The sequence below is a fragment of the Phascolarctos cinereus genome, unplaced genomic scaffold, assembly GCF_003287225.1.
Source record: "Phascolarctos cinereus isolate Bilbo 61053 unplaced genomic scaffold, phaCin_HiC Scaffold_4;HRSCAF=312, whole genome shotgun sequence".
In the NCBI taxonomy this organism is placed as follows: domain Eukaryota; kingdom Metazoa; phylum Chordata; class Mammalia; order Diprotodontia; family Phascolarctidae; genus Phascolarctos; species Phascolarctos cinereus.
This window is the reverse complement of record NW_027555847.1, coordinates 133,417,268-133,442,943: the sequence shown is the minus strand read 5'-3', so window position 1 is coordinate 133,442,943 and position 25,676 is coordinate 133,417,268. Positions and strand designations below refer to the sequence as shown.

The window sequence follows — 25,676 nt, the reverse complement described above, 5'->3', positions numbered from 1 at the left end:
TATTTATTTATTGATCTTTTATTTTTTTTTCCAATTACATATAAAAACTATTTTTAATATATTTTTTAAATTTTGAGTTCCAAATTCTCTCCTACCCTCCTTCCCCTTCCCCTTTATTTAGAAGGCAAGCAATTTTAAATAGGTTATACGTGTTTGGTCATACAAAACATATTTCCATATTAGTCATGTTGTGAAAGAAAACACACACACCCCATAAAAACACCAATAAAAATAAAGTTTTAAAATGCATGTTTCAATCTGCACTCAGACTCCATCAGTTTTTTCTCTGAAGGCAGATAGTATTTTTCACCATGAGTCCTTCAGAATTGTCTTACATTATTGTATTGCTGAGAATAGGTAAGTCACTCACAGTTGATCATTGTACAATATTATTACCGTGTACAATGTTCTCCTGGCTCTGCTCACTTCACTTTGCATCGGTTCATGTAAGTCTTTTCAGGTTTTCCTGAAAGCATCCTGCTCATCATTTCTTATAGCACAATAGTATTCTATCACATTCATCTACCACAACTTGCTCAGCCATTCCCCAATTGATGGGCATCCCCTCCATTTCCAATTCTTGGCCACCACGAAAGGAGATTCTGTAAGTATGCTCTTCACGGTTATTACCTCATTAACTTAATCCTTTTTTCCCCCTCTGGCAAGAGGTTGCTGTGGATCTGCGGGCTGATGTTCCTTAAAACTCCATGAGAAGCTTTTGCTGGCAGTCATGGACCTTGTGAGATCCCAAAAGACTAGAAGAGCCACCATATGTTCAACAACTAAGCCTGTGAAGGAACCAGCTTTTAGGAACAACCTTCACGACCCAGCCCAGTAGATTGACATGGCAGCAAGACCCCATGTCCTATAAGAAAGAGCGTGATACCATCAATCAGCCATTCTACTTTGGAAGTGAACTTGGGAGAGCTTCTGGCTTGTGGCAACCATTTTATGTTTGAGCTCACTGTCCCCAGGGGCTAAGGTGGTAGAGGGGAGAATGTGCATCTAGTTTGAGGGGGTTGGGTTTGCACTTCTGTTCTTACTATGTTATCTCATTAAATACCCTTTTGCAGAAGGTAATGGTTATTAATTATCACTGATATCAATGAGAAAGCAAATGGTAATGGCCTCCAGCCATCGGATAAATCAATTGTGTAATAGAAATACAAATTGTATCCAGTGATTGATACTGGAGAGAATACACTGCAATAGGAGTTTGGGCTGACAGTATTGGAAGAATCCCACTGACCCATGGGCAGTACCTCTAGAATCCTAAGAGGGAGACATAGCTACCTTGTGGAGACCTGACTTTCCCATGTGAATGTGAGCTGGAATAAGGAATTCGAAGGTCTTGTTATATAAGCACAGAGAAACTGAAGCCCAGAAAAGTTAAATGACTTGCCCCACGTTGCACAGTATCAGAGGCAGCACTTGATCCCAGATCATTTGGCCCCTAGAGCAAGTGCAAGAGGAGGGTGAAAGAAGTGTGACAGAAATAGGAGAGGCCTGAAATGTAAGCATTTTCAATTTAAGACAGTAAGAATCAAAGAGGCTGCTAGGTGGTACCATAGTCAGTGGGCCCGAAGTCAGATGACTCATTTTCATGAGTTCAAATCTCGCTTCAGACACTTCCTAGCTGTATGATCCTGGATAAGTCACTTAACCCTGTTTGCCTCAGTTTCTTCATCTGTAAAATGAGCTGGAGAGGGAAATGGCAAACCACTCTAGAATCCTTGCCAAGAAAACCCCAAATGGGGTCACAGAGAGTCAGACATGACTGAAATGACTGAACAACAAGAAATCAAAATACTGCTGTTTCTTCACTCTGATCCCCTCGTCGGAGGAGTCTTTTATCTTGCATATTAGTAGAACAGCACGTTTTGGTCTATCAAATCTTTTTTTTTTTAATAGTCAATAAACAATAAGCAAAATGAGATCTTGTGTGCTCTGTACCTTTTAGTCAGCTGTTTGATGGTAAAAATGTAGTCTACTGTGCAATATCACTTATGAAAGACTGTTCCATTTAATGACACCCTTGATGTTGTAAAATGATATTTGACAATTGACAGTTGGGCTCGATCCATATCGTCATCAAAATTTCAGATGGAAAAGTAGGCATGTTGATACATAGTTGTTGATTTTTTTTCTCAGTTGCCCTTTTCTGTTGTTGTTGTTATTTTAGGCAATGGGGTGAAGTGACTTGCCCAGGGTCACACAGCTAGTCAGTGTTATGTGTCTGAGGCCGGATTTGAACTCAGGTCCTCCTGACTCCAGGGCTGATGCTCTATCCACTGCGCCACCTAGCCGCCCCAACAGCTGCCCTTTTTTTACAGTAACGATGTCTGACTTTTTCTTTTCCGTGTACATTGTGTACATTAATCATTTTTATTTTTGTGATTCTGACCTTGACAAACACCAACAAACATGAACATTTTCATAATACAAATACAAAATACAAAGAACAGAAAAAGAGGATTATTTATGAAACCATGAACTTTTATTATATCCAGATTGGGTTTTTTAAGAAGTATTATATTATATTATATTCAACACATTGATTTCAAAACCAAAATAAAAACAATGCTCAGGAAGCTATAGACTAGAGGCAGGGCAAATATTAAGCCTCCGAGGACCATGGCAAGGTAAGTTATATGTCATCAGAAGGATTAGAGTGTATGACTCTCAGCTCATCTAAGCAGCATGAATGATCATGGTATTCTTCCTGCCCATGGGGTCTGGGTGGCCCAGGGCAGAGGGAAGGGTTGAATGTGAGAAAAGTGCCTTTAAGGAGCTTATATCCAATTGGGAATAGAAGAATAATGGCATCTACACAGAGAAGCATAATGTCAAATAGAAAACAGTGGAGCAAAGAAAAGACAGATGAATTTTTAGTTAGGAGATCTGGGTTCAATTGTCAGCTCTGCCAACCTACTGATTGCTTTATTGGGGGGAAAAGATTAGAGACAGATGAGAATTCAGAGGTCATTTAATCCGATCCCCATAATTATACAAATGAGGAGACTGAGGCCCAGAGAGGTTCAGTGAAGAGTGATTTACCCACAATCACACAAGTGGCAAAGTCAAGATTTGAACTCAAGTCTTTTGACTTTAAATCTTACACTCTTTCCACTACTTCACGCTGCCCCGTTCTAGCTTTAGAAAATTAAAAAGTCCTGTCTTTTTTAAATTCAAAAAAAGGATGTGAGAGAGTGTTTCTCTGGGGAGCTATAGAAGTAGCCAGTCATTATCCCATATGAAAACGAACTTCTAGGCACTGCTAACAGATATCCAGTCCCTTCACAACCGTAGGTTACAGAGAGATGGAACGTGAGGAAATATCTCTCGTCTCAATAAAAGCAAGGTGAAAGGTACAGGGGCCATAAGGTAATTTTTTCATTCTTTTAAAAATCTTTTTCATTATCATGGACCTGACAAACATCAGGAAGCATAATTGTACACGAAACCCCTAGATCTCTATTATAAATAGCTTGGTTCTTTTTTTTTTTAAAGTACATAACATATCCATTACAGTAGTTCCAAAACTGTCCTGTTTACCCATATTTCCCTTTGAGTTTCCTTCTGCTCTTTTCATGACAATATAATGATAACAATGAATACAGCAAGGCACAGTGACCCCGGCTTGCTTCTAGTCCCTGCAATAGCCACTGACCCACAGGGTGACCCTGAGTGCTCTTCTCTGGGCCTTCGGTTATTTCTTTGCTCGTGAAGTGAAGAAATCTGACAGAACACCACCTCTCCCTGACATCTGCACCCTCCTACTCTTGGCAAGTATGCCTGCTATTTTTCAAGCATTGCACTACTAAAATATTTGGCTTTTTTCCTTGCTCAGCCCTGCCCTCTTCCCCATGCCCGAGGCCCCAGACAGGTGCCTGTGTTTAGGTTTGAACTTGATCTCCCACAAGGTAGCTAGTGGCTGGTCCCTGATGCTGGAGAAACCTGTTTGTGGGGATGGCCACAGAAGTATTTCACTCTCTCCCTCACCCTCATTCATACTCTTGCCATCCATTATTCATAAAACCATAGATCCAGAGCTAGAAGGGATCTTAAATGCCATATAGCCCAACTCCCTCATTAAAAAAAAATAGATTAAGAAAATTAAGCTTGGATTAAGTAACTCGTCCAAGTTCACACAAAAAAAGCATCAGAGATAGCAGCTGAACTCAGGTCCTCTCTTGGTAATGATCTTCTAATCCCAGCCTTCCATCATCGCCTCAGCCTCAACATATCCAAAACTGAGCTTATTATCTTGCCTCACCTAACCCTCCTTCTCCTTCTGGTTTAACTACTTCTGTCAACGGGACCATCATTAGCTAGATCTCCCAAATCCGGTGTTATCTTTGATTCTTCCTTCTTCCTAACCCTCACCCCTACCTTTCCCATAAAGGGCCTCATTATTCCCCAGGACAACTATAGTAAACTTTAAGATTCTTAACCTGGTGTCCATGAACCTATCCATTGATGGATTTCAGGGGGTCCATGAACTAGCATGGGAGAAAAGGACAACTCTTTCCATATAGTTGCTTTCCCTTGTAATTGTATATATTTCATTTTATGAGAAGGGGTCTATAGGTCTCACTAGACCACCAAAGGGCGCCAGGACACAGAAAAGGTTAAGGACCCTAGCTCTAAGGGGTCTTACTACCTTCACTCTCTTTCCCTTCCAAACCATCCTTCACACCACTGACAAACTGATTTTTTTTTTAACTTTTAGGCAACTGGGGTTAAGTGACTTGCCCAGGGTCACACAGCTAGTAAGTGCCAAGTGTTTGGTCCGAGGCTGGATTTGAACTCAGGTCCTCCTGACTTTAGGGCCGGTGCTTTATCCACTGCACCACCTAGCTGCCCCTAAACTGATTTTTCTTAGGCACACAGCTAGTCATAATCACTCCTGTGCTCAAAATTCTATGTGGCTCCACATTTTCTACTGGCTGACGTTCAAACCCCTTTGCCAAGCATTCAAGGCCTCCTGCAATCTGTCACCAGCCTTATCTCTACCTCCCGTATCACCGGCCTTCATACACTCTACTGCTTACAACCTCCCCTTGGAACCTCAGTGGAATCTTGGTTCTCATCACTGGTGACAATGTACTTCTCTGATGTAGCTGTGGATACCACCTCTACCAATGCAGATTGACATCCTTTATAGGACTTTTCATCATGTGTAATCCTCGTCTATATACTTCCATAAGTCTTCAGAGCAGAGATTCTTGACCCCACAGAAGTCAAAAGATAGGTTTCAGAGCTTCTGAGTCCTAAGCTACGGTAGGACTAAAGCTAATGGGGATCCACACAAAGTCTGGCACCAGTCTGTGGCCCCCCTGGAAGGACCATCAGGCTCCTATGCTCCCAGGAGGCCACCAAGATTGCATGAGGAGAAGTCAGAAAAATGAAGCAGGTTAAACCTTCCACACCAACTAGTATTGGGATTGGGTCCATGAGTAGCCACTGCATTTCTGGCCTGGGTGAGACAGGAAAACCAATCTCCTCCCCCACCCCCCCAAAAAGATTTTAACCTCAGAAACCAACCAGCCTGACCCCCTCGTTTTATTTTAAAATTTTTATTAATTTTGAACTTAAATAAAAAAGACCAAAAAAATTTCCATGTACACAGCACATAAAACCCCCTCATTTTAAGAGATGAGGAATCTGAGGCCCAAGGTCAAACAGGTAGTAAGCATCAAACCATCTCCTCCCCCTACCCCACTCCAGCCAATCTCTTTCCACTGTAGTACCCTACTTCTGGGTAGCTAGGTGGCATAACAGATAGAGCACCAGGCCTGGAGTCAGAAAGACCTGAGTTCAAATCCAGCCTCAGACACTTATTAGCTGTGTGACCCTAGGCAAGTCATTTAACCCTGTTTGCCTCAGTTTCCTCATCTGTAAAATGAGCTGGAAAAGGAAATGGCAAACCACTCCAAGTATCTTTGGCAACAAAACCTCAAATACTGTCAAGAAGTCAGACACAACTGAAATAACAGAACACTCTACCTCTGTCCTTAAACCATGACGGGGGAAACTAATTTAAATAAACAGCGATATGCCACTATTTCTGAACCTCTTCATAACAATCCAGATTACACCGGCAGCCCTCTATTCATGCATGAAGTCAGTGAATCAGTCTAAGATATAAGTTCACTAGTGTACACTTATCAAGGGACTGAAGATGGTCTGGGCTTTTATTCTGTGATGTTTCTAACACTGAACCCGTGTCCATTAAGAACAAGGAAATAAAAGGTGGAAGAGGTCATGGCAGAAGAGGAGAAATGCTGCATGCTTGAGGTTCAGATTAAATGTCCCTACTATTATTCTTGGCCCTTCTTCTGGTCTGTTCTGATTGTTTTTAAAGCTTGGGCTTCACTGTTTTCCATGGCTTGATCAGCTACCCCCGCGTGGCCTCAAGGCTGCAGGGTCCTCACCCCTGAGCTACACCATTTCTTAATGGATTGGGAATTGGGAACACTTGAGGCTTGGTTTGATAAATGCCTGAGTTTCAAGGACAGACCTGTGATTTCGCTTCTCTTTTGTGAGGCTGTAGAGGAAAGGATTTTGTGAACCTCAGACTGACTTCTGCACTGGACTGATGATCTGATTTTTAAGGTGATGAGAATGACGTCTTTAGAAGCACAGGCTTGGAGCCAGAAAGGACCTTGGATTATCATTTTAGCTCAACTTCCTATGGCAGGTAAAGAGGCTGTGGCCCAGAGAAATCATCTGACTTGCTCCAAGTGACTGAAATAAGTAGTGAGTGTTGAATCCAGGTCCTCAGTCACTAAATCTAGCCATCTTTTCATTACAACATGCAATCTCTCTCACATTGTGGGGCTTAAGGGTGTGGCACCCTCCTGCAATCTGGCAAATCCGTGTATTTTTTTGGCCCTCCCTTCACACCAGAGAATAAGTCTGAATTTTTCTTTTTCTTTTATGGAGTATTTACCTTAAAAAATGTATGGAGTGTTTACCTTGGAAAATTTGGGTTAAGTATTTGGTTATAGGCTATATTATACAATACTATACATATATTTCACGCAGTTCTGAGTTTCTAAACTTTTTCTGCCATTTGTTGGCCTTCACTTCCACAAAACTCCAAAAAAATCCCAAGCTTCTTATGCCAAACCACGACATATTGAAACCACGATAAATAGGGAAAATCGCAACATGGAAATGACTGCACTCCATTTTTATTTCCTTGGTTTTTCCTTTGGCTGAGGAAGGGGGGAATTGGATAGTGACCATGGAGGAATGTAGGCAAGACATCGCCATGTGATGCTAGAGTTCCCTGAACGGCTGATAGCAAGGACGGTGCGATGAACCAATGACGGGTCAGGGCCCCCACATGAGTGGGAAAAGGGGAGAGGGGAACACCAAGAACCAGGCAGGGCAGATCTCTGGCCCAAAGAACCACGCAGACTTACCAGCTAGAAGTGTTTAGGAGGCTGCGTGCCTCGGGCTGGGGCTCACAGTGACTGAGAAGTTAAAAATAATGAAAGGTCTTAGCCCTAGGATCAAGGGCAAAGTGCCGGCCAAGGACGGTTCCTAGAAGGAGGGGGGATGCCAGGGGAAACTGTGCAGTCTGACGCATCTTTCAGGTCTAGAACCTGAAACCCTGGCACCACCTATTTATTCACATGCATGTTCTGTTGAGACACAAGAATGTCTTCCCCAAGATAAGTTACTGCTTTACACCCATAACAGAAGTGAATCTCTTTCCAACACAAACTGAAAAAGGAATTTAAAAACCATGCTCTCAAGTTACTGATGCCATTCACAATCACTGCTTAAGGATTCTTGTTCCAAATCAGAAAATCCCCAAACCCCATCCATCTGGGCCACAACCCACCAGGGAAAGTCCACTCTGTTACTTACCCCTGGTCCCCTTATTGCACACCCTCTCCCACCATTTCTAGCAATGGATTCAGTTTAATTAGGTAGCACAAGGCAGCATGAAGAATTTGGAAGTCAGAAGACCTGGGTGTTGAGTCCTGGCTCTGATGCTGACCTTGAAGCAAGTCACAGGTTCTTTAGCTGTAAACTGGGGACAATGATGTTTGTACCACCTGCCTCACAAATCATTGTAAAGTATTTTATAAACTTTAAAAGTATTATGCAGATGAGAGTTACGTTAGTGAACCCATGGTCTCATCAGTGTGGTCACTACCTCCAAAAGAGTACCCCACAACCGGAAATGGCCCTGATCTTCCAGATGCCTCCAAATTTGGATGCAGACATCCCGGTGCAGATCTGTGGCCATAAGCTACGTAGAGAAGCCACCGTCCACAAAGTCTACTCAATGGTCTCCTCTCTAAGTCACGTGGGGAAAGGAAGGCGCCCGTGCTGGAAAGAGGCCCCCCCAGGGGGTGGGAGCTGGCCCTGAGGGCTAGGCTGAGGGACTTTCTTCAATATCTATTGAAGTCTGTGACTGGCTTTGTCACACATCACTGTAGGATCAGCTCATGCACTTCTCCAAAATTTTCAAGTCATTTATTGAACACTCACCACATTCTCAGTCTCATGTGAGGTTATTTGATGAAGGAGACAGAAGAAGATGCCATCTCTGCCCTCAGAGAAGTCACAATCTAGTCAGAAAGAGAGGCCAGACAGTACCCCCATAGAATGCAAGTCAGGGAGACAAATCCTGGACATTTCACTATGAGCTGCAGGGGTCAGGAAAAGCTTCCTGAAAAAGATTTCCCAAAATAACAGGAAAAGTGCTGAATCTGAAGTTGGAGAACCTGGATTCCAATCCCAACTCTGCTACGCATGACCTGAGTGACCCCGGGCAATCAATCAGTAACTATTTATAAAGTGCCCACTGTGTGCCAGGCACTGTACTAGTCACACTCAGAAATTAAACACTCCCTGCCCTTAAGGAGTTTACACTCTATCAGGAAGAGCAAACAGGTACATAAATTAAATTAAATTAAATTAAGTACACGCAGACTACATACACACCGCTTACAAGGTAATTTGGAGAGGAGGGGCTAATGCTGGGTGGTGGAGCGAGAATCTGGAAAGGCTTCACTTAGAAGATGCTGACGCTGAATCTTGAAAAGAACAAGGAATTCATGCGAGGAGGCAGAGGTGGGGAGGGAGTCAATTCTGGGTGTGGGGAACAGCCCAGGCAAAGCACCTTGTTTGTGAAACAGCAGAAGGGCCAGTGTACAGGAAGAGGACCGACATCTGATAAGGCTGGGGCCACCTTTGAATGCTACAATTTATATTTGACCCAAGAGACAGTAGGGACCACTGCTGTTTTTGAGTAGGGAAATGATACGGTCATACCTGCACTTCGGGAAAAATCACTTTAGGAATCATGAGGAGGATAGATTCAAGAAGGGAAGAAACCTGAGTCAAGAAGACCAGCTAGGAGGCTGTTTCATAGTCCTGACAAGAGGTGAAGAGGGTGTGACCTGGGAGGCTGGCTGTGTGAGTGGTGAGGTGGGACAAGTCACTTGAACCTGTCTGGGCCTCAGTTTCCTCACCTATAAAATGATGTGGTTAGACTAGATGAGGTCTATGTTCCCTTCCTGTTCTAAATAGCTGATTCAGAGCATTTCGTTAAGACTTGAAGGATGGGAGGGATTTCAAGAGGGAGAGAGAGGTAAGGGCATTTCCAAACAGAGTACAAAGCCCAAGCAAGAGGCAGGAATGATCCTGAGGTGGTTAAAAGATAACACCGGCTGAAGCAGAAGAGGTGTGAAAGAGAAGAGTGTGAGGTAAGGCTCAAAAGCTTGCAGCCAGATCATGAAAGGCTGTGAATACCAGGATCGTTTGGACTCCATCTCAGAGGCAAGAAGGAGCCAACATGACCAGAGGTGTGCATAAAGAATGTGACTGGAAGCACTGGAAGAGAAAGGAAGGAGGCAGGGAGACCAGCGCAGAGGCTGTCTGAATAGCCTAGGCAACAGGTAACGAGTGGTGGTGTTAAGAATGGACCAGAAAGGATGGATCAGGCTGCTGGGCAAAAATTTAAAGGACTGGTAAGTGACTAGATGTTAGGGGCTGAGGAAGAGCTAATCTGAACATTGTTCTACGTGTGACCAAGCCTTCTCCAATTAGACAGAACTAAGGGCCAGGTAGGCAGGTACCAGATGTCGATAAATACCTGCAAGCCCACCTCCAAAGCCTGAGCTGGGAGTGCCAGCTACCTGTGGATGCCTGGCGCCCTCTCCTGGTGGAAAAGAAGTCTGCACTCTATCACATGGAATAACTCATAGGGTTTCCCTCCCCAGACCACCCCCAACCCTTCAGGATCTGTCTGGTCTGGGTGGGCAAGGGTGGGTGGGAAGGGGCTCAGCGCCAGCAAGTACCTGAGACTGAGTGAAGCAGCATCCTCCATAAACCTCATCAACTCCTCCACCCTCCTCCATCCCCATGGTGATAGATGGTCCAAGCAAACCTGGCACGTGGCATCCATGATCCATTACGGCGAAAGATCACCCTTGCACCCTGCCCCCCTACCTCCCATCGCATCTTGATTTAAAAAAAAACAACAAACTTTTCCCCAAATACAGGCACAACAGAGGCACTGGGAAAGGTGACCTTAAAAATAACCTCTCTGGGCCTCAGTTTTCTCATTTATGAAATGGGAATGATTGTCAGCAAGTAGCCGAGCAATGTTGGCCTGGCTTATTTTCAGCAAAAGAGATTTTGTCCCCTAGGCCAGAAAAGCTAAAAATTCCAGTGGAGGTATTTTTCCCCTCCCTCATTTTGGACAACCTCCTGACACAGTAATAATAATAGCAGTTCTATAGCTTTTATTATGTGCCAGGCACTGGGCTAAGTACTTTACAAATATTATCTCATTGGATCATGACAACTGTGGGAGGCAGGTGCTATTATTATCATCCCTATTTTACAGATGAGGAAACTGAGGCAGAGAGAGGTTAAGTGACTTACCCAAGGTCACACAGCTAGCAAGTATCTGAGACTGGATTTGAACTGAGGTCTTCCTGACTCCAGACCCAGTGCTCTGTTCACCGCACCACTAGCTGCCTGTAGACAGTAACAAGGAAACATCCGATCTCTGTTCACTCTACCGTTCAGGATAGTGAATATCCATCCATCCCTGTACTGTAGGTGCCCAGGGGTGGGGAATCAGGGGCTAGCTGTTTTCCTTATGGCACCGGCTTGAAACTAACTGCCCAAGTTCCAGCCCATACCACCACCCCCCGGGGGATAATGGCTTGGAGATACTGGGTATAGGAGGTAGGGAACCTGGTAGGGGAAGGGAGGGAGGGAGGGGGAAGAAACCCCTCTCTGGCTGAGCGTGGCCTTCCACTAAGCCCCAATTCCATCTTACTCAAGGTCTGGGGAAGAGAGATGATCCGTATCTGGGAATGGGTAGGGTTTCCTAATGACAGGTCACTGAGGCCCTTCCAAGGATGGGCAGCTGGGTATCAGTGCACAGTTCAGTTCTCTGGCTCCACTGCCCATTCAGCCAACCACTGCTGGCACCTGGCCCGCTGCTCCTCTGATTCCTTGGCCCCAGCCACCTGAGTGATCACATCCTGGCCCACCTTGGGCAGAGGTGAAGTTTCCCCAAGGGCTGGGTCCGCTGTGGCCTTCAGGGCCTGGATGACTTGCTCCAGGGGGTGGACCGATTGTTGGGGCTGCCAGTTAGCATCCAGCGTGGGCACGAAGGGGTCAGGCGTGCTCACCTCGATGAGCTCCCCGCACGTGGGGATGCGGAGATAGAAGGCGTGCAGCATCATGCGGAAGGGGCGGCTATCCTTCTTGAAGCTATAGGTGAAGTCGCCCACAATGGGATGCCCACTGCTGCTGCAGTGTACTCGCAGCTGGTGGGTCCGGCCTTAGGGAGAACACAATGTCAAGAACACGTGTGAACCCAGGCTCAGCCCTCCCATCCGGGACATCTGGCACAGAAGCATTTAGGGAAAGCCTCAGCCGCCCTTTCTGAAATCAGCTTCCAAAAGACACCTCTTGCTGTCTTAGGGCCGTAGGATTTTGACCTGGAAGGGGGCCTTAGAGAGGATCTAGTCCCATCCCCTTACTTTACAGAAAAGCAAACTGAGGCCCAGTCAGAGGAAATGACTTGCCCAAAGTCACAAAGACCTACAATTTGTCCTGAAATCTCCTTCAGATTTCACTGAGGCTCCTCGTCCTAATCTGTAGGCTTTGGCAGACGAGGGCCACCATCTCTCCTCATCCCTTTACTGAGATGTCAGCCTGTCTTCCCAGATTGGAGAAGCCCTGTAGTCTGAATCATAGAATCATAGATTTCAAGCTGGAGAAGACCTTAGGGGCCCACTGAGTTCAGACCCCTTCATCTTACAGATGAGGAAACAAACCAAGGCCCAAAGAAACTGAGTGCAGCTAGTAAATGCCCAAATCAGGATTTGAACCCACGTCCTCCTGACTCCACTTACCTGCCTCTAAATGAAAGATCACGTTTCTATAACACTTAACAGTTAAAGAACTCTTCTGACAACAACCTTGGGAGGTAAGGAGTCAAAGCATCATTGTTTACATTTACAGGTGAGGAAGCTGGGTCTTAGAGAAGTGAGGCACACACCTGGTAGGTGGTGAAGCCAGAGCTAGGGTAAGTCCAGGGCTTTTCCCAAGGCATCTCCCAGCTCAAGTTTCCTGGGGTTTGGGGTCAGTGATAGGCATTTAAGACTCCACTTCCCCAACCTCTGGCTAAACAGCATGGGTGGCAATCATTCACAGACCAAAAGAAGTCTTCATTCTCCTTTCTCTCCTCTCACTCCCTCTGCCCGTATCTTCCAGGCTGCCTCTCATCCCCCATCCCTCTGCAGAACAGCAGGCTCCAAACTTTCTGATCATACACCCCTAGCAGCAAAAAAAATTTGAGCACATATCCCCAATATGTCTGTTTATTCATAAATGATATACATGTACTACCATACTAATAACATACATTATAAAGTGGACATTTTAAAAGGATGTGATAAAGAAGAAATATTTGATCCTAGAATGAATAAGAAGCCATTGGAATTTACTGATTAGGGGAGTAATATGGTCAGACGATGCTTTTGGGAATATCATTTTTCAATTTGGCAGCTGAATGCAGAAGGGATTAGAGAGAGGAGGGAGTTGAGTCAGGGAGAACAATTAGGAAGCTATGGAAATAGTCCAGGGAGAGGTAATGAAGGCCTGAATTAGGCTGTTAGCCCTGGTAGTGCAGCAAAGGGGATAGATGCCAAGAGACATAGTTGAGACAGAAAGGGCAAAACCTGTCAAGTGACTGGCTTTCTAGGATGACCCCAAGGTTCTGAACCTAAATGACTGCAAGGATTGTGGTACCCCTGACTGAAAGAGGGAAGTCTGGAAGAGGGGTGAGATTCTGGTGAAAGCTAATATAAGGCGGGCAAGGCTCTCTGTACTCAGAGCTTGGGGTATGTACCACAATGTCAGCTGGAGTGAGAAGGGGGCCAGGGTGTGGCAATGTTGGGGCTGGACAGCTGCTCTAGGTGCCTGGTTCATGATCAGGTCATAAGCCAACCCCATCTCTCCATCCCCAGATACCCAATGTAGCCACAGGAGACCACAGTGGGAAAGGTGGGACTGAGGTATTGAACAAGACAGATAAAACTTAGCTACAGTTATGTTGAAATCAAGCACTGTGGCTACTGAATGATGGTGAGATGTGACCCATTTTCCTACTCTCTGATTGATTAATGTCATACCCCACTGGGGTGCTACTGTTTCCACTTTGGAGACCACTATTCTAGAGAAAGCCCAGGACTAAAATGTGGCTGCAACTTGCTAGGGTCAAATGCTATGGGCCAAAAGAACTCAACTCCCTGGACCCCCACCCTTTGGGGTTAAGTGGTTGGGGCTGTTGAAAGACCTAAAGTCAAGGGACTCCTTAGTTCAGATCCTTCTTTTAACATGATGAGCTTTTGTTAGCATGGACAAGTCACTCTGAGCCTCAGACTCCTCATCTGTGAAATGGGTTTAAATAATAAATAATTAAATAGTAAAAAAACCCTCACAGGATTGTTGCAGGGACCAAATGAAAATAACGGATGAAAAACATTTCATAAACCTCAAAAAGTGCTACAAGGGTAAGCTTCACCAGCTTAAAATGGCATTAAGACTTTTGGGACCCCTTATATAAACGTCAATTAATAACAATAATATAATAAGAGTCAAAAATCTGGGTTTGAATCCTAGCTCTGCCACATACTGGGCAAGTCACTTACCCACCCTGGGTACCTCACTTACAATACTAATCTAGTCTACAATACATCCAATTCAAGACTCAGTAAGATGATAAAGAATGCTACTACTCACATCCTGGCAGAGAGGTGAGGGGTTCAGGTGGAGAACAAAATATATTTTTTGGATATAGCCAATTAGGGAATTTGTTTTGCTTGACTATGCCTATTTCTTACATGGGCTTTTATTTTCTTTGTTTTGCTCCTTTTTCTTTTTTCCCTAAATTAAAATGAGGTTAGACTAGATGATCTCTAAGTAACCTTTAAGCTATGAATACCAAGCTCTGAAGCCACCAAGTCTCACTGAGCCTCAATTTCCCTATCTGAAAAACAGGTATAATATAATTCCTGTTAGGGCATGAAGCCTGAATGAGAGGATATTTGTGAGAGTACTTTAAAAACTATTCAGGGCTGTGCAGATATTAAACTTCCTGAATGGGGAGGATGCCTGGTTCACATCCAGGCTTGGGGTGACCCAACATACAAAGCCGATTCCTCCAGAAGCAGCCACTTGCCCTCACCTGCTCCCCACAAAACATTCAGACCAGGTGAGCTGTGAGGTGGAGGCCACCTTACCTGTGAGGGGCTGGAGGAGGACTTTGGAGACGGGATCACCATCATACAGCCCACGCTCCAGAACTGTCAGTTCCGTCAGGCACGGTTTGGCATTCTCACAGCCTGGGGGGTGGGAATAGGAGAAGAGAGATTGTGGGATGCTGCCCTCCCTCTGGGGCAAATCCTGGCTTGAAGAACTGCTATCTTCAGAAAGGTCTTTCTGGATTTGCCCCCAAGTCCTTCTCTCCACAGGCCCAGGTAAATCCCTTTCCTTTCAGCAGCAACATTTCCTTAGACAACACATCTATCTTTATTTTTGCCTAAGAAACACTAAGCCATTCCTGGATGTTCAATATTGGCCTAGTCATGAAGTATGACCTTAAAATGAAATTCATTCACATAAAATGAAAGCCTGCCCTACTCAGATCCTGGTCCTGCCCTCTGCAAGTTTACATTCCAAGGCTGTGCAACAAAAGCGTTGTTGTTGTTCGTGCTTCGTTCTAGAAAAGGACCAATGACATCAGGAGGGCAATGTCTTGACTTGCAAGTGAACTGGATTTAAATGAGGTAGGGACATGCAAAGTTATCAGCCTCACTCTCTCCTCCAGAGTCATCAGAGTCCAGTGGCAAGACATAGGTCAGGACAACTGGTGATGGCCCAGGATGCAGTGGGAGACCTTGACCTTTTCCCCAGGTCTTTCCCAGGTCTCAGTTTGTCTGAGGCAACACCCATTCAGTAGTCAAGGCTAGGAAAGAAATGAGGTAAAAGATAGCCTAGTTTGCCTTCACAAAAGAATCAATCAGGAAGTGGAAGACCCTCAGAGTTTCTCTTAACCAGAGAGTTAAGACCACACTAGGGCAGTTGGGGGACAGGAGACTGAGCAGGTCCAGGCTCCCTACCTTCTGTCCCTTCAATACACATCATGTGGGTCAGGCCTTCTGTCGTATTCTTCCCAATGGCATGGTTGATGGTCATCCTGCTCTCTTGCACATGGCCTCGAACCTTTCAAATATAAAGAAATCATGCCACTCAGAATATTTCAGAACAATTCAACAAACACCAATTTACCGTACTATATATAAGGAGCCTCATAAAATCAAAAAAACAAAACAGAACCTACCCACTTGGAGTCAGGAGACCTGGGTTCTAATTTTGGACTAGATACTTATTGTGTGAGCTTGAGGAAGTCACCTGACTTCTCTAAACATGAATTTGCTCATTTGTAAAGTGGGGATAATATTTATACTACCCAACTTATAAGCCCTATAGGGCTGGTGGGAAGAAACTTTTTTAAACCCGAAAGTACCATAGAAATGTGTATCATCATCATCATCATCATCTCATCGTCATCATTATTAAACCTCCCCTCCTATAAGGGGCCTTCCATGACCACTCTAGCCTATACTAGTCTTTCCAAACTCCTACAGCAATTAATTATTGCCACACAAATCAACACCTGATCACAAACTATCTCTTGTGGTATGCTTTATTTCAAATCTGATAATATTTGCAAAGCGCTTAGCACAGTGCCTAGCACATAGCAGGTGCTATATAAATGCTATATATTCCCTTCCTGCACTCCCTCTACCTTGTAGCATCCTCTATTTCACCTCTATTTTTGCCTTGTCCCACAGCACCTGGTTAATACCAGTCACACGGTAGGCAGCGTAGGCTTGGTGAATGAATAACTGACCCCTCTAAAACAAACAGGGAATATGTCCCTGCCTGGGTAATCTCCAGAGTAGGACTCTGTCTCTCTCAAGGGTCGTCACCTCTTCCTTCCCTCATGTCTGAGTACCTCCTATGTGCAAGGCATTGTGCTAGGTGCTGGTGGAAGAAAGGGGTTAGGGAGAAGAAGGGGGGGAGGAACAAGGACAAAGAACTGGTCCCTCCCCCAAAGAAGTTCAAAGGGAGGACATTTGCAAATTATCTGATTTGAAATAGAGCACACCCCAAGAGAGAGTTTGTGGTCAGGTGTTGAATTGTGTGGCAATAATTAATTGCTGTAGGAGTTTGGAGTGACTGGTGTGGGCTAGAGTGGTCAGGGAAGGCCCCTTAGAGGAGGTGAAGCTTAAGCTGGGTCATAATAATGACAATAATGAGGATTTACCTGCATGCATGCAGATAAATATAAGTAATATAGGATGAGTATCTAAGAGAGGTACCATCTGTTATCAAATCAGATGGAGGGGGAATCACTTCCTGCTAGAGGGGAAATCATCATTTTATGGAAAAAGCAGCATTTTATGCAGGGTCTTAAAGGACAGGTTTTTGTGTTTGTCCTCCAGGGAGATGATGACATGACTTGCAGTTGACTTTGATTTGAGTGAGGGAGGGCTATGCAAGGTCACCAGCCTCACTTTCTCCTCCAGAGCCATCTGAGTCCAGTGGCCAGATATCAATCAGGACGACTGGAGATGGCCCAGGATGCAGTGGGAGACCTTGGCCCTTTTAAACTAAGGTCTTTTTAAGTTCTCACTTTAAGTGAGGTAAAGCCCATTTGGTAAATAAGCCTCTTTAAGGAGAGAGTCAAGGGATGGCCCCTTTAATTAAAAGAAAAAAATCAAACTGGGATGGGAAGACCCTCAGGGTTGCTGGCCAAAAGAGAAACAGTTACTATTTACATCACTCTGAGCAAGGAGGGCCCACAGCCCTCCCTCACTTAAAGGACAGGTAGGCAGTCAACAAATAGAGGGAATGGAGGGAGGGGCATACCAGCCGTGGGGTGTCACAGAGGCAGAAAAGGAGAGGTTAACACATCATTCATTTTGACTGGAATGTGGTCTGTGAAGGTGGTAATGCAAGAAAGGAAGAAAGGCACCAGTTTGTGAAGGGCCTTGAATGCCAGGCTAAGGTATCATGGACAGGGAGCCACGTGAAAGCATGGGTGGGGGGCCACGTGAAGGCAAGGGTGGAGAGCCATTTAAAAGCTTTGGAGCAAAAGAGTAATGTGACTAGTTTAGGGATGTCCCCCCAAACACCCCAAGTTTTCTTCCATGACAACCTGTTAGCCTAAGGGTTGGCTAAAGCTTTTTTTAATGGCATCACTGGTAATGAACGGTCATCAAAGGCACCACAAGCCAAGGCAACCCCACCTCCCATGCATCTCTCACTCTCCCTCCCAAAACCCCTCAAACCTAACAAGATATAAGCACGCTCCCATAACCCCCAGCTGGGGTTACACACCAGGGCAAGGTAGGCTTTGGTGACCCGCCGCTCCTTGAAGCACTTGTAGGCCCTGCCTGCCGCTGCCTTGTTCAAAGCCACACAGAGCGCTCCACTGGTGGAGAAATCCAGTTGGTGACAGAACCTGGGGCAGACACAAGAACAAGGATATCACTTTTGTCTGGGTGAGGAGAGAGCAAGGCTGGGCAGGGGCCCCTGCTCCTGCAGGCCGTGGACAGCAGGGGGCAGTGTGGTGCAACAGGAATGACCACACTGCAAGGGCCCTGCATCCCAGCTCTGCTGGTGACTTCACTTACCGGGAGACCCTGAACAAATCACACCTTTTTTTCCTGAACCGCCGATTTGGAGCTGGAAGAGAACTCAGAGGTCATCGAGGTCAAACTCTTTATTTTAAAGATGAGGAAACCAAGGCCTGATCCAAAGTCATACAGGTACTAAGTGGTGGAACAGGGATTGAAACTCAAATCCTCTGACTCCAAAATCCAGAACTTTTTCCACTGCATCAGGGTTCTCTGAGCCTCAGTTTCCTCACCTGTAAATATCTGAGCTACCTCCCTCATAGGGCTATTTGTTGGGAATCTCAGCTAAAATGACGTGTGCAAAAGGGATATACAAACCATAAAATGATGCATTAAAGTGTGAGTTGCTATGATTTTTACCAAGATAGAAACCTACAAATATTAAGTTGGAAGGAACCCTGTAGAAGAACTTCCTCTTCACAGAAGGAAATAGGCCCAGGAAAAGAGGTTAAGTGACTTGCCCAGGGCTACTAGGCCACATATTGGCCATGTAGCAAATTAGCGACAGCATGAGGACTAGAGAACCTGGGTTTCCTGCCTCCCAATGCAAGGCCCCTGCCTTTGTCAGCACCTGCATTCCCGATGCTCAAGGAGTCCCAGGTCCTGTACCTGAAGCCGTAGTAAGTGTCAGGGTCAGCCAGCTCTGGGAACCGGTGCTTCAGCTGACTCTGCAGGGTCAGGGTCTCGTACCACATCTTGCTGTCGATGCGGAGGTCCCAATGCTTGTTGACCACGATGAAGTCCGAGCTCTGGTAGAGAATGGAGAGGTTCTCTATGCGCCCTGGCTCCATGGTGGGCTTCAAGCCTGTCAAACAATAAGATAAGGACCGAGCTCCTCCCAAGCCCATTGGCTATCTTCCTTCTACCAAGAGGGGTAATCCTGAGCTGATCCTCTGTCAATCATCAAGCATTTATTAAGCACCTAGTATAAGCCAGACCCTATGATGCTAAGTTTCCAGAAGCAGAGACAGCAGGTGAAGTCCCAGGCTAACTAACGTGAATTTATAAAATGTCTTAGATGGGATTTAGGGGTACAACCAATGACCCACAAAGAGGTATTTTCTCGCACAAAAACTCACTGATCCTGAAGGAGTTCAAACTTGTGAAATTAGAATAATTCTCAACTTTCAGTTACACAGTGGTGGATGTGAAGGAGCGTTGCACAGCAGGCCAGCTCCACCCTTTCAGGCATCTTTAGTCACTGCCCCTCCCTAAGGGTAGCAAGTGTGTCCCCAGAAGCTTTCCCCTCGTTTCAGGAGAGCGTCGGGAAAGGGCTGCTTCTCTTTAACTTGAAATACCCTTAACAGTCACAAGTCTTAAGACCCCACCTCACCCCTGGCTCAACAACCATCAGACCACAAAAAGAACCTTGGATTCAGAGTCAGAAAATGAAGGCACTCAAAGCCTGTCTCTGCCATTTACTAGCGGTATGACCTAAGCAAGTCCACTTCCCCCTCTCAGAGGGCAATAACACTTACGTACGTATCTCAAAGGGTTGTTTTGAGAAAAGCAATTTGTAAGCCTTCAAGTGCTATAGAAATGAGCGATGATTATAGACGGTAACCTCCCTGAGGGCAGATGTTCAATTCCCCCAGTTGTGTCCCTCTAGCTGTCACCACAGGGCCCTACATACAGCAGGTGCTTAATAATACTGCTTAAGCTGCAGAAATGAATGACTGAGTGAAAGCTAAATGTGCATGAAGCTACCAGGAAAGGGAGGGACCTACCCTACTTTAAGTAAATTTGATTTAAACAAATTTTTAAACTTATAAAAAAAAAAGGAGGCATCAATCCCTTACAATCAAAAGAATTCTCTCTTTTTAAGTTATTTTCTTATTTCTTTTATTTTCTTTTTTTTTTTTTTAGCTAGGTAATGGGGTTAAGTGACTTGCCCAGGGTCACATAGCTAGTAAGTTTTATGTGTCTAAGGCTGCATTTGAACTCAGGTCCTCCTGAATCCAGGGCTGGTGCTCTATCGACTGCACCACCTAGCTGCCCCTAAGAATTCTTTATAGGGTTCCCAGCAGGATTACTTAAAATGGCCTGCTCACCCAGGAGTATACTGAAAATACAACCCGAATTGGATAAATTCACCTCACACCCACTTTCTGGGAAATGTATCTATCTTACAAAACAAATACATCTGATTTCATTAGTATGAAACTCCCTCCACCAACTTGGATCACAACATTTTTATAAGCTAGAAGTATCTAGGTGACTTCTCAATGACTACACAGCTAGAAGGTACTAGAGGTAGGATTTGAACCCAGGTCTTTATGACTCCACATTCATATTCTATCTACTGTGCCATTTTCTTCTCTGTTAAAAAAAAGGTAACGATAATAACACCTCATTTTTTCCACTGGGCAGAGTGCTGGGCTTGGAATCAGAAACACTCATTTTTATGAGTTCAAATCTGGCCGCAGACATGTACTAGTTGTGGGGGCAAGTCACTTAACCCTGTTTACTGCAGTTCCTCACCTATAAAATGAGCTGGAGAAGGAAATGGCAAACCACTCTAGTATCTTTGCCAAGAAAACCCCAAACGGCGTTTCGAAAAGTCGGACACAACTGAACAATTTTCCATAGTGATTTATAGTTTAGAAGGTGCTTTTCCTACATCAACCCTATGAAGCAAGTATGACCCCTCCATTGTACACAGAAGGAAAACAGGTCTGGGTAGGTCAAAAAATTTGCCCAGGATTAGATGGCTAATAAGAGGAAGAAACAGGACTCGAATCCAGGCCTTCTGAAAACAAGTCAAGGACTCCCTGTGCTACATCACATGGCTATTTCTGTGATACACCATAAAGCTAAATTGAAATGACTTGGGAATTGTCTGCAGCACTGGCACAGTGAATTAAGAGTGGCCTTCACAGGCCTATTTAACATCCTTAAGTGCCTTTCATGTCCTAAGAATGATCTTAGCCTCAGAACAGCTCAGTCATGTAGGACAGTGATGCCATTTTGTAGACAGAGAAACTAAGGCCCCCAAAGGTCATGGAACTTACCCCAAATCCTCTGGGAGTCAGCAGCAGAGATGGAAACAGAATCCGAGTGATGGGCTTTGGAGATCCATGGGTTGTTCAGTAAATCATGCTCTTTCTGTGGCTCCTCTCACTTCAGGGCCACTGGAGGAGACAGGCAGGCTGGAAGAGATTCCAGGCAGCATCTCTGCCTGTGGAAACAGAAGACAGTACATCACAACCCTCTGGGGGAGAAACCCAGTATACTAGCTGGGAGCTATTATCTTAGATAATAGGTCACTGAATGTTGAGTTAATAAGGGACCTTAGTGATCACAGACAGGAACAGAAGTACCACTGCTTTCTAGAAAGGATGTGGCAATCTGCTCTATGGTGCCACTCCCCATCGCTGTGACATTCCCCCATCAATCAACAAGTTTCTGTTAAGCCTTAACAGTGTGCAGAGCACAGGGTTCAGCTCTGTAGATGCAAAGAAGAAGCAAAGATAGTCCCTGCCCTCAAGGAGCTTATGAATATATAATATATATAATGCAAGAGACAATACATATCAATTAGAACATGCAAGATAAATCCAGAGTAGCTAGAAGGTAACCTTAGAAGGGATGGCACTAGCTTTGGGGAGTAGGAAGGGAAGCAGGGAGGGAATAACCAGGACAGGCTTCTGGAAGGAGGTGGCACTTAGCTGAGTCTCAAAGGACGCTAGAGATTCTAAAAGTCAGAGGCTAGGAAGGGGGAGCATTCCAGGCATGAGGAACAGCTATTGTAAAGGCAGAGAGGTAGGAGGTAGAGTGTATAGGGATGAAAGAAAGGTGCTCAAGAAAAGCAAAAAGGCCAGGATGTCTGGATCTCAGAGCATGCAGAGGAGTACAGAACGTAGGAAGACTGGAAAGGTTGGAGGGGGGTCAGGTTGGATTTATATATGATTCAAAACTCCCTTTACTGGACACCACTTCCCTAAATGTTTTCTCTCCCATTAGAATGTAAGTTCCTTGAGGGGAAGGACTGTCTTTTTTTTCTGCTTGTATTTGTATTTCCAAAGCATAGCACAGTGCCTGGCACACAGCAAGTGCTTAATAAATGCTTGTTGACTTCTTGACTTTTCCCAGTCTGTGAAATAGGAATTATACTCAGTACTGCTAAATACTGCAAGAGAGTGAGTTGGGGGTTACTAAGGACAGAGAGGAGTACGGAGAGAAAGCAAGGATGGGATGGGAGGCTAGGCTTGCTTTTGGTTTCAGTAGACCAGACTTCCCCAACCAGGCCATTATATTTCTGTGTGACTTCGGGCACGTCACTTAACCTTGGTAAAATGAAGAGTTGACAGTCTTTTACATCCCTTTGACAGGATCAGATTTAGAGCAGGACAAGTAGTTAGTGGTCACTTAGTCCAGCCCCCTTCATTTTACAGTTAAAGAAACTGAGGCGCACAGCTAGTAAGTGGTAGAACCAGGATTCAAACCCAGGTCTCAGTTCCCCACAATAGTTGTCTTCATGAATCATTAAGGATACAAATTTATAGTTATAACCCTACCTACTTCTCCACCTCCCCACTTCCATATCTCATATCCTCATTTCCCTTAAACTCTGTTCCCAGAAATCAAAGAAAAAGACATTTGAAAAATGAAAAACAAAGGGTGAGAATGCAAGCTAGATTTGTAGAGTTGCCTGCAGGAAAAGCCAAAAGGCTTCCTACAATCTACTTAATGGAATAAATCAAGATCTTAATTGAGGCTGAGGGGAAATGAGGACCCTAATGGAAACTGGGAGGAGTCAGGGCTCCAGGGCCAAAACCTCTTGGGACTTTCAGGAACCTAGCCAAGTCTCTAAGCAATCCAACGCAAGTTTCTAGAATGAGGCACTTAGCTGGCGAAAGAGCTCAGCACCAGGCTAAAATGGGAGGGACAGAAAGTTATATCCTCACAGAGGCACACATAGAGATAACTCTAAGAAGCAACATACCATGATAAGTACATTTGGAAGATATCATATGAGGGGAAAAGCTGGCACCAACCAAAGGGATGAGCAAATGTTTCATGGAGGATGTAGAAATCTAGTCCAAATGTGTTTTATGGAGAGGAAAGGACGATGTAGATCTGGAAAGCACCCTGGGAGAGGTGGGGTTTGAACCCTACATGCTCAGGAGATGAGTAATGTACCTCTCTAACTTTTTTAAAAAGTAGAGCGGAAAAAGCATTTGCCTGAGAATCAAGAGGCCCCACCTCGGAAGCTTAGCACCTATGTCACTTTGTGTAAATTACTTAAGTTTTTTAGGCCTTTATATCCTTATTTGTACAATGAAAGGACTAGATTAGATGGCTTTTGAGATTAATGCTAACTCAAAAATCCATGATATTGTAACTGGCCCACCCACACCTAGTACCAGAAACAGATCTGTCTCTAATAACATAAGGAAATGTTAAGATTATTTGACATCAATTGACTATTTATTTCCTTATGGAGCTTAAAGAGGTCTACGGTAGGACCCAGACTCTTTTGAACATAGGAGATTCACTGAGGAGGGTTCGGGGACCCTCCTCCCATCAGATCTTGTGCCTGGACACACATATGTATACGTATGTATGTATATAATATATACGCTGACTTTAATATACAAAGAAGAGGGTTCTCCAGTCAAGATAGCAGAATAAGGGGTTCAAAGGGTATGACTGCCTCACAAATAACAGAAATCACCAAAGGAAAAGAAATTCATAACACACAAGAAAACAAGTTACCTAAAATAATAATAATTAAAAAAATAAAGTGGAGTGCTAATATGATTTTTAAAAATATGGAACTGAAAAAGCTAAAACAAAAAAGGCATAAAGACCATATAAATGGACAACTTAAAGGAAGTAAAAAAAATCTTGGGAGGAACTCAAGCTAAAATTAAAAGATGCTTCTAAAAATCGAGGGGAAAAGAAGCAAACGGTTAACAAGCTAATAATGGAAACAATGAATATAATTAATAACAGCAAATATATAGTGGTAAACATATATACAGACAATGCAAATTAACTGGAAATACACTTGGAAAAATTACTGAATTGTCCAAAGAAGTTTGGAACATGCAAAATAAAGCAGATAAGTAGAAATACAGTACTCCTAGGATCAGACTTGCCAGAAATTTAAAACACAAACAAACAAAAAAAGCCCAGAAGAATCCAGATGGGATATTCCAGGAAAGAGTAAAATAAAACTCAGAATTAGCCTCCCAAGGCATCAGCAACCAAATAGATTGCACAAGACCCTGTTGAAGAATAAGACAATATACAAACTCCACGTACAAAGATGATACATCGGTCAACATCCCCGCCCAATTTTGGACCCAGCACTGGGGACGGGCCACCAAGAGTCATCCACATTCTCTCCAAGGATCCCTCTAGTGGTCCACAAATTTTGTGAGAGAAGGTGAGATTAGGGCTCAATCTCCGGCCAGTAGAATTAGGAAAATCAAAATTCTTTCCCCCAGGAAGCTACTAGGCTAAAAACAAGGTTCTTAACTTTCCGGCCTCCTTAACACCTTGTTGAATGAACTAAAGACATAGATTCATAGAATATCTGGGTGGAAGGAACCAGGAGGCCATGGAGCCCAATCTCCTCACTTTATAAATTAATGAATATAATTAACAATGAGTGGACTAAAGAGTGGAAGAGACTTACCCAAGGTCACTGGAACTAGTTAATCCCGGAGTTGGGACAATGAGAAGACGTATTTCGCACACATCCCCAGTTCCCCGGGGTCGGCAGGTCTATAAAACCCTCTGACCATCGAGGGCCACACAAAATCATACGGATTCCGTCTGCACCACCAAGGCTGAAGACCTGAAAGGCCTGGGTGCAGCAACCCTTGGAGGGCAGAGCGCCCACCCTCGAGCCAGTCTATCAGCCAGAGCAAAGGGAAGCCACCAGCAGCACCAAGGCCCAGATCCTATCTCCCACTCCCAAATAAAGATGCATTTGAAATGCAGCCCTCCCATCCGGGTAGTCAAGCTGTCATGCAAACCGGGGTGGGGAGAGGGGAGGGGGCTAGAGAACTGACGGCACAGAGGGATTACTTCCTCCCACACAGCTAGATCAGCACTTCCCAGGCTGCACGCCAACTTCCCAAAGTCACACAGGAACAGGCAGCTTCCCCCAGAGCAATGAAAGGATCCCACCCGCTGGAATCTACCCGAAGAAGCCCCCTCGACCCAGCCTCCCGCTCTGGCCCTTTCACTCTCTATGAGAGTTACCTCGGGACTCACCCCTGCTCAGCCTTTCCGCAGTCGAGAAGGCGTGCACGCCTCACCTCCCAGGGCCACAGCAGCTTGAAATAATGTATCCTCCAGTAGTTGCATTAGCTTTTCCACCCCGCCTCCCAGGCCAGATAGAGAGCCAGGCCGGCCAATGGGAGAGGATGTGACGCCTCCAGCCGAGCCCGGAACGCT

At 44.8% G+C, this 25,676-nt stretch overlaps 1 protein-coding gene across 4 annotated transcripts; it reads right to left on the bottom strand.

Moving 5' to 3' along the window:
• RPUSD1 (RNA pseudouridine synthase domain containing 1) lies at window positions 1-25,602 on the bottom strand. 4 transcript variants are annotated; one of them, XM_021006899.2, is made up of 7 exons: window positions 25,482-25,602; window positions 21,275-21,441; window positions 18,873-19,068; window positions 17,965-18,088; window positions 15,678-15,780; window positions 14,799-14,900; window positions 1-11,830 (listed from the first exon to the last, which is right to left on the bottom strand). In XM_021006899.2, the coding sequence occupies exons 3-7, from the start codon at window positions 19,052-19,054 to the stop codon at window positions 11,430-11,432; spliced, it is 912 nt and encodes a 303-aa protein (XP_020862558.1). In that variant the 5' UTR covers window positions 19,055-19,068; window positions 21,275-21,441; window positions 25,482-25,602; the 3' UTR covers window positions 1-11,429. The 4 variants fall into 4 exon arrangements, with proteins under 4 accessions (XP_020862558.1, XP_020862557.1, XP_020862560.1 ...); XM_021006898.2 differs by having other exon boundaries at window positions 25,494-25,602; XM_021006901.2 differs by having other exon boundaries at window positions 18,873-19,012; window positions 25,494-25,602.
• Window positions 25,603-25,676: the final 74 nt, after the last annotated feature.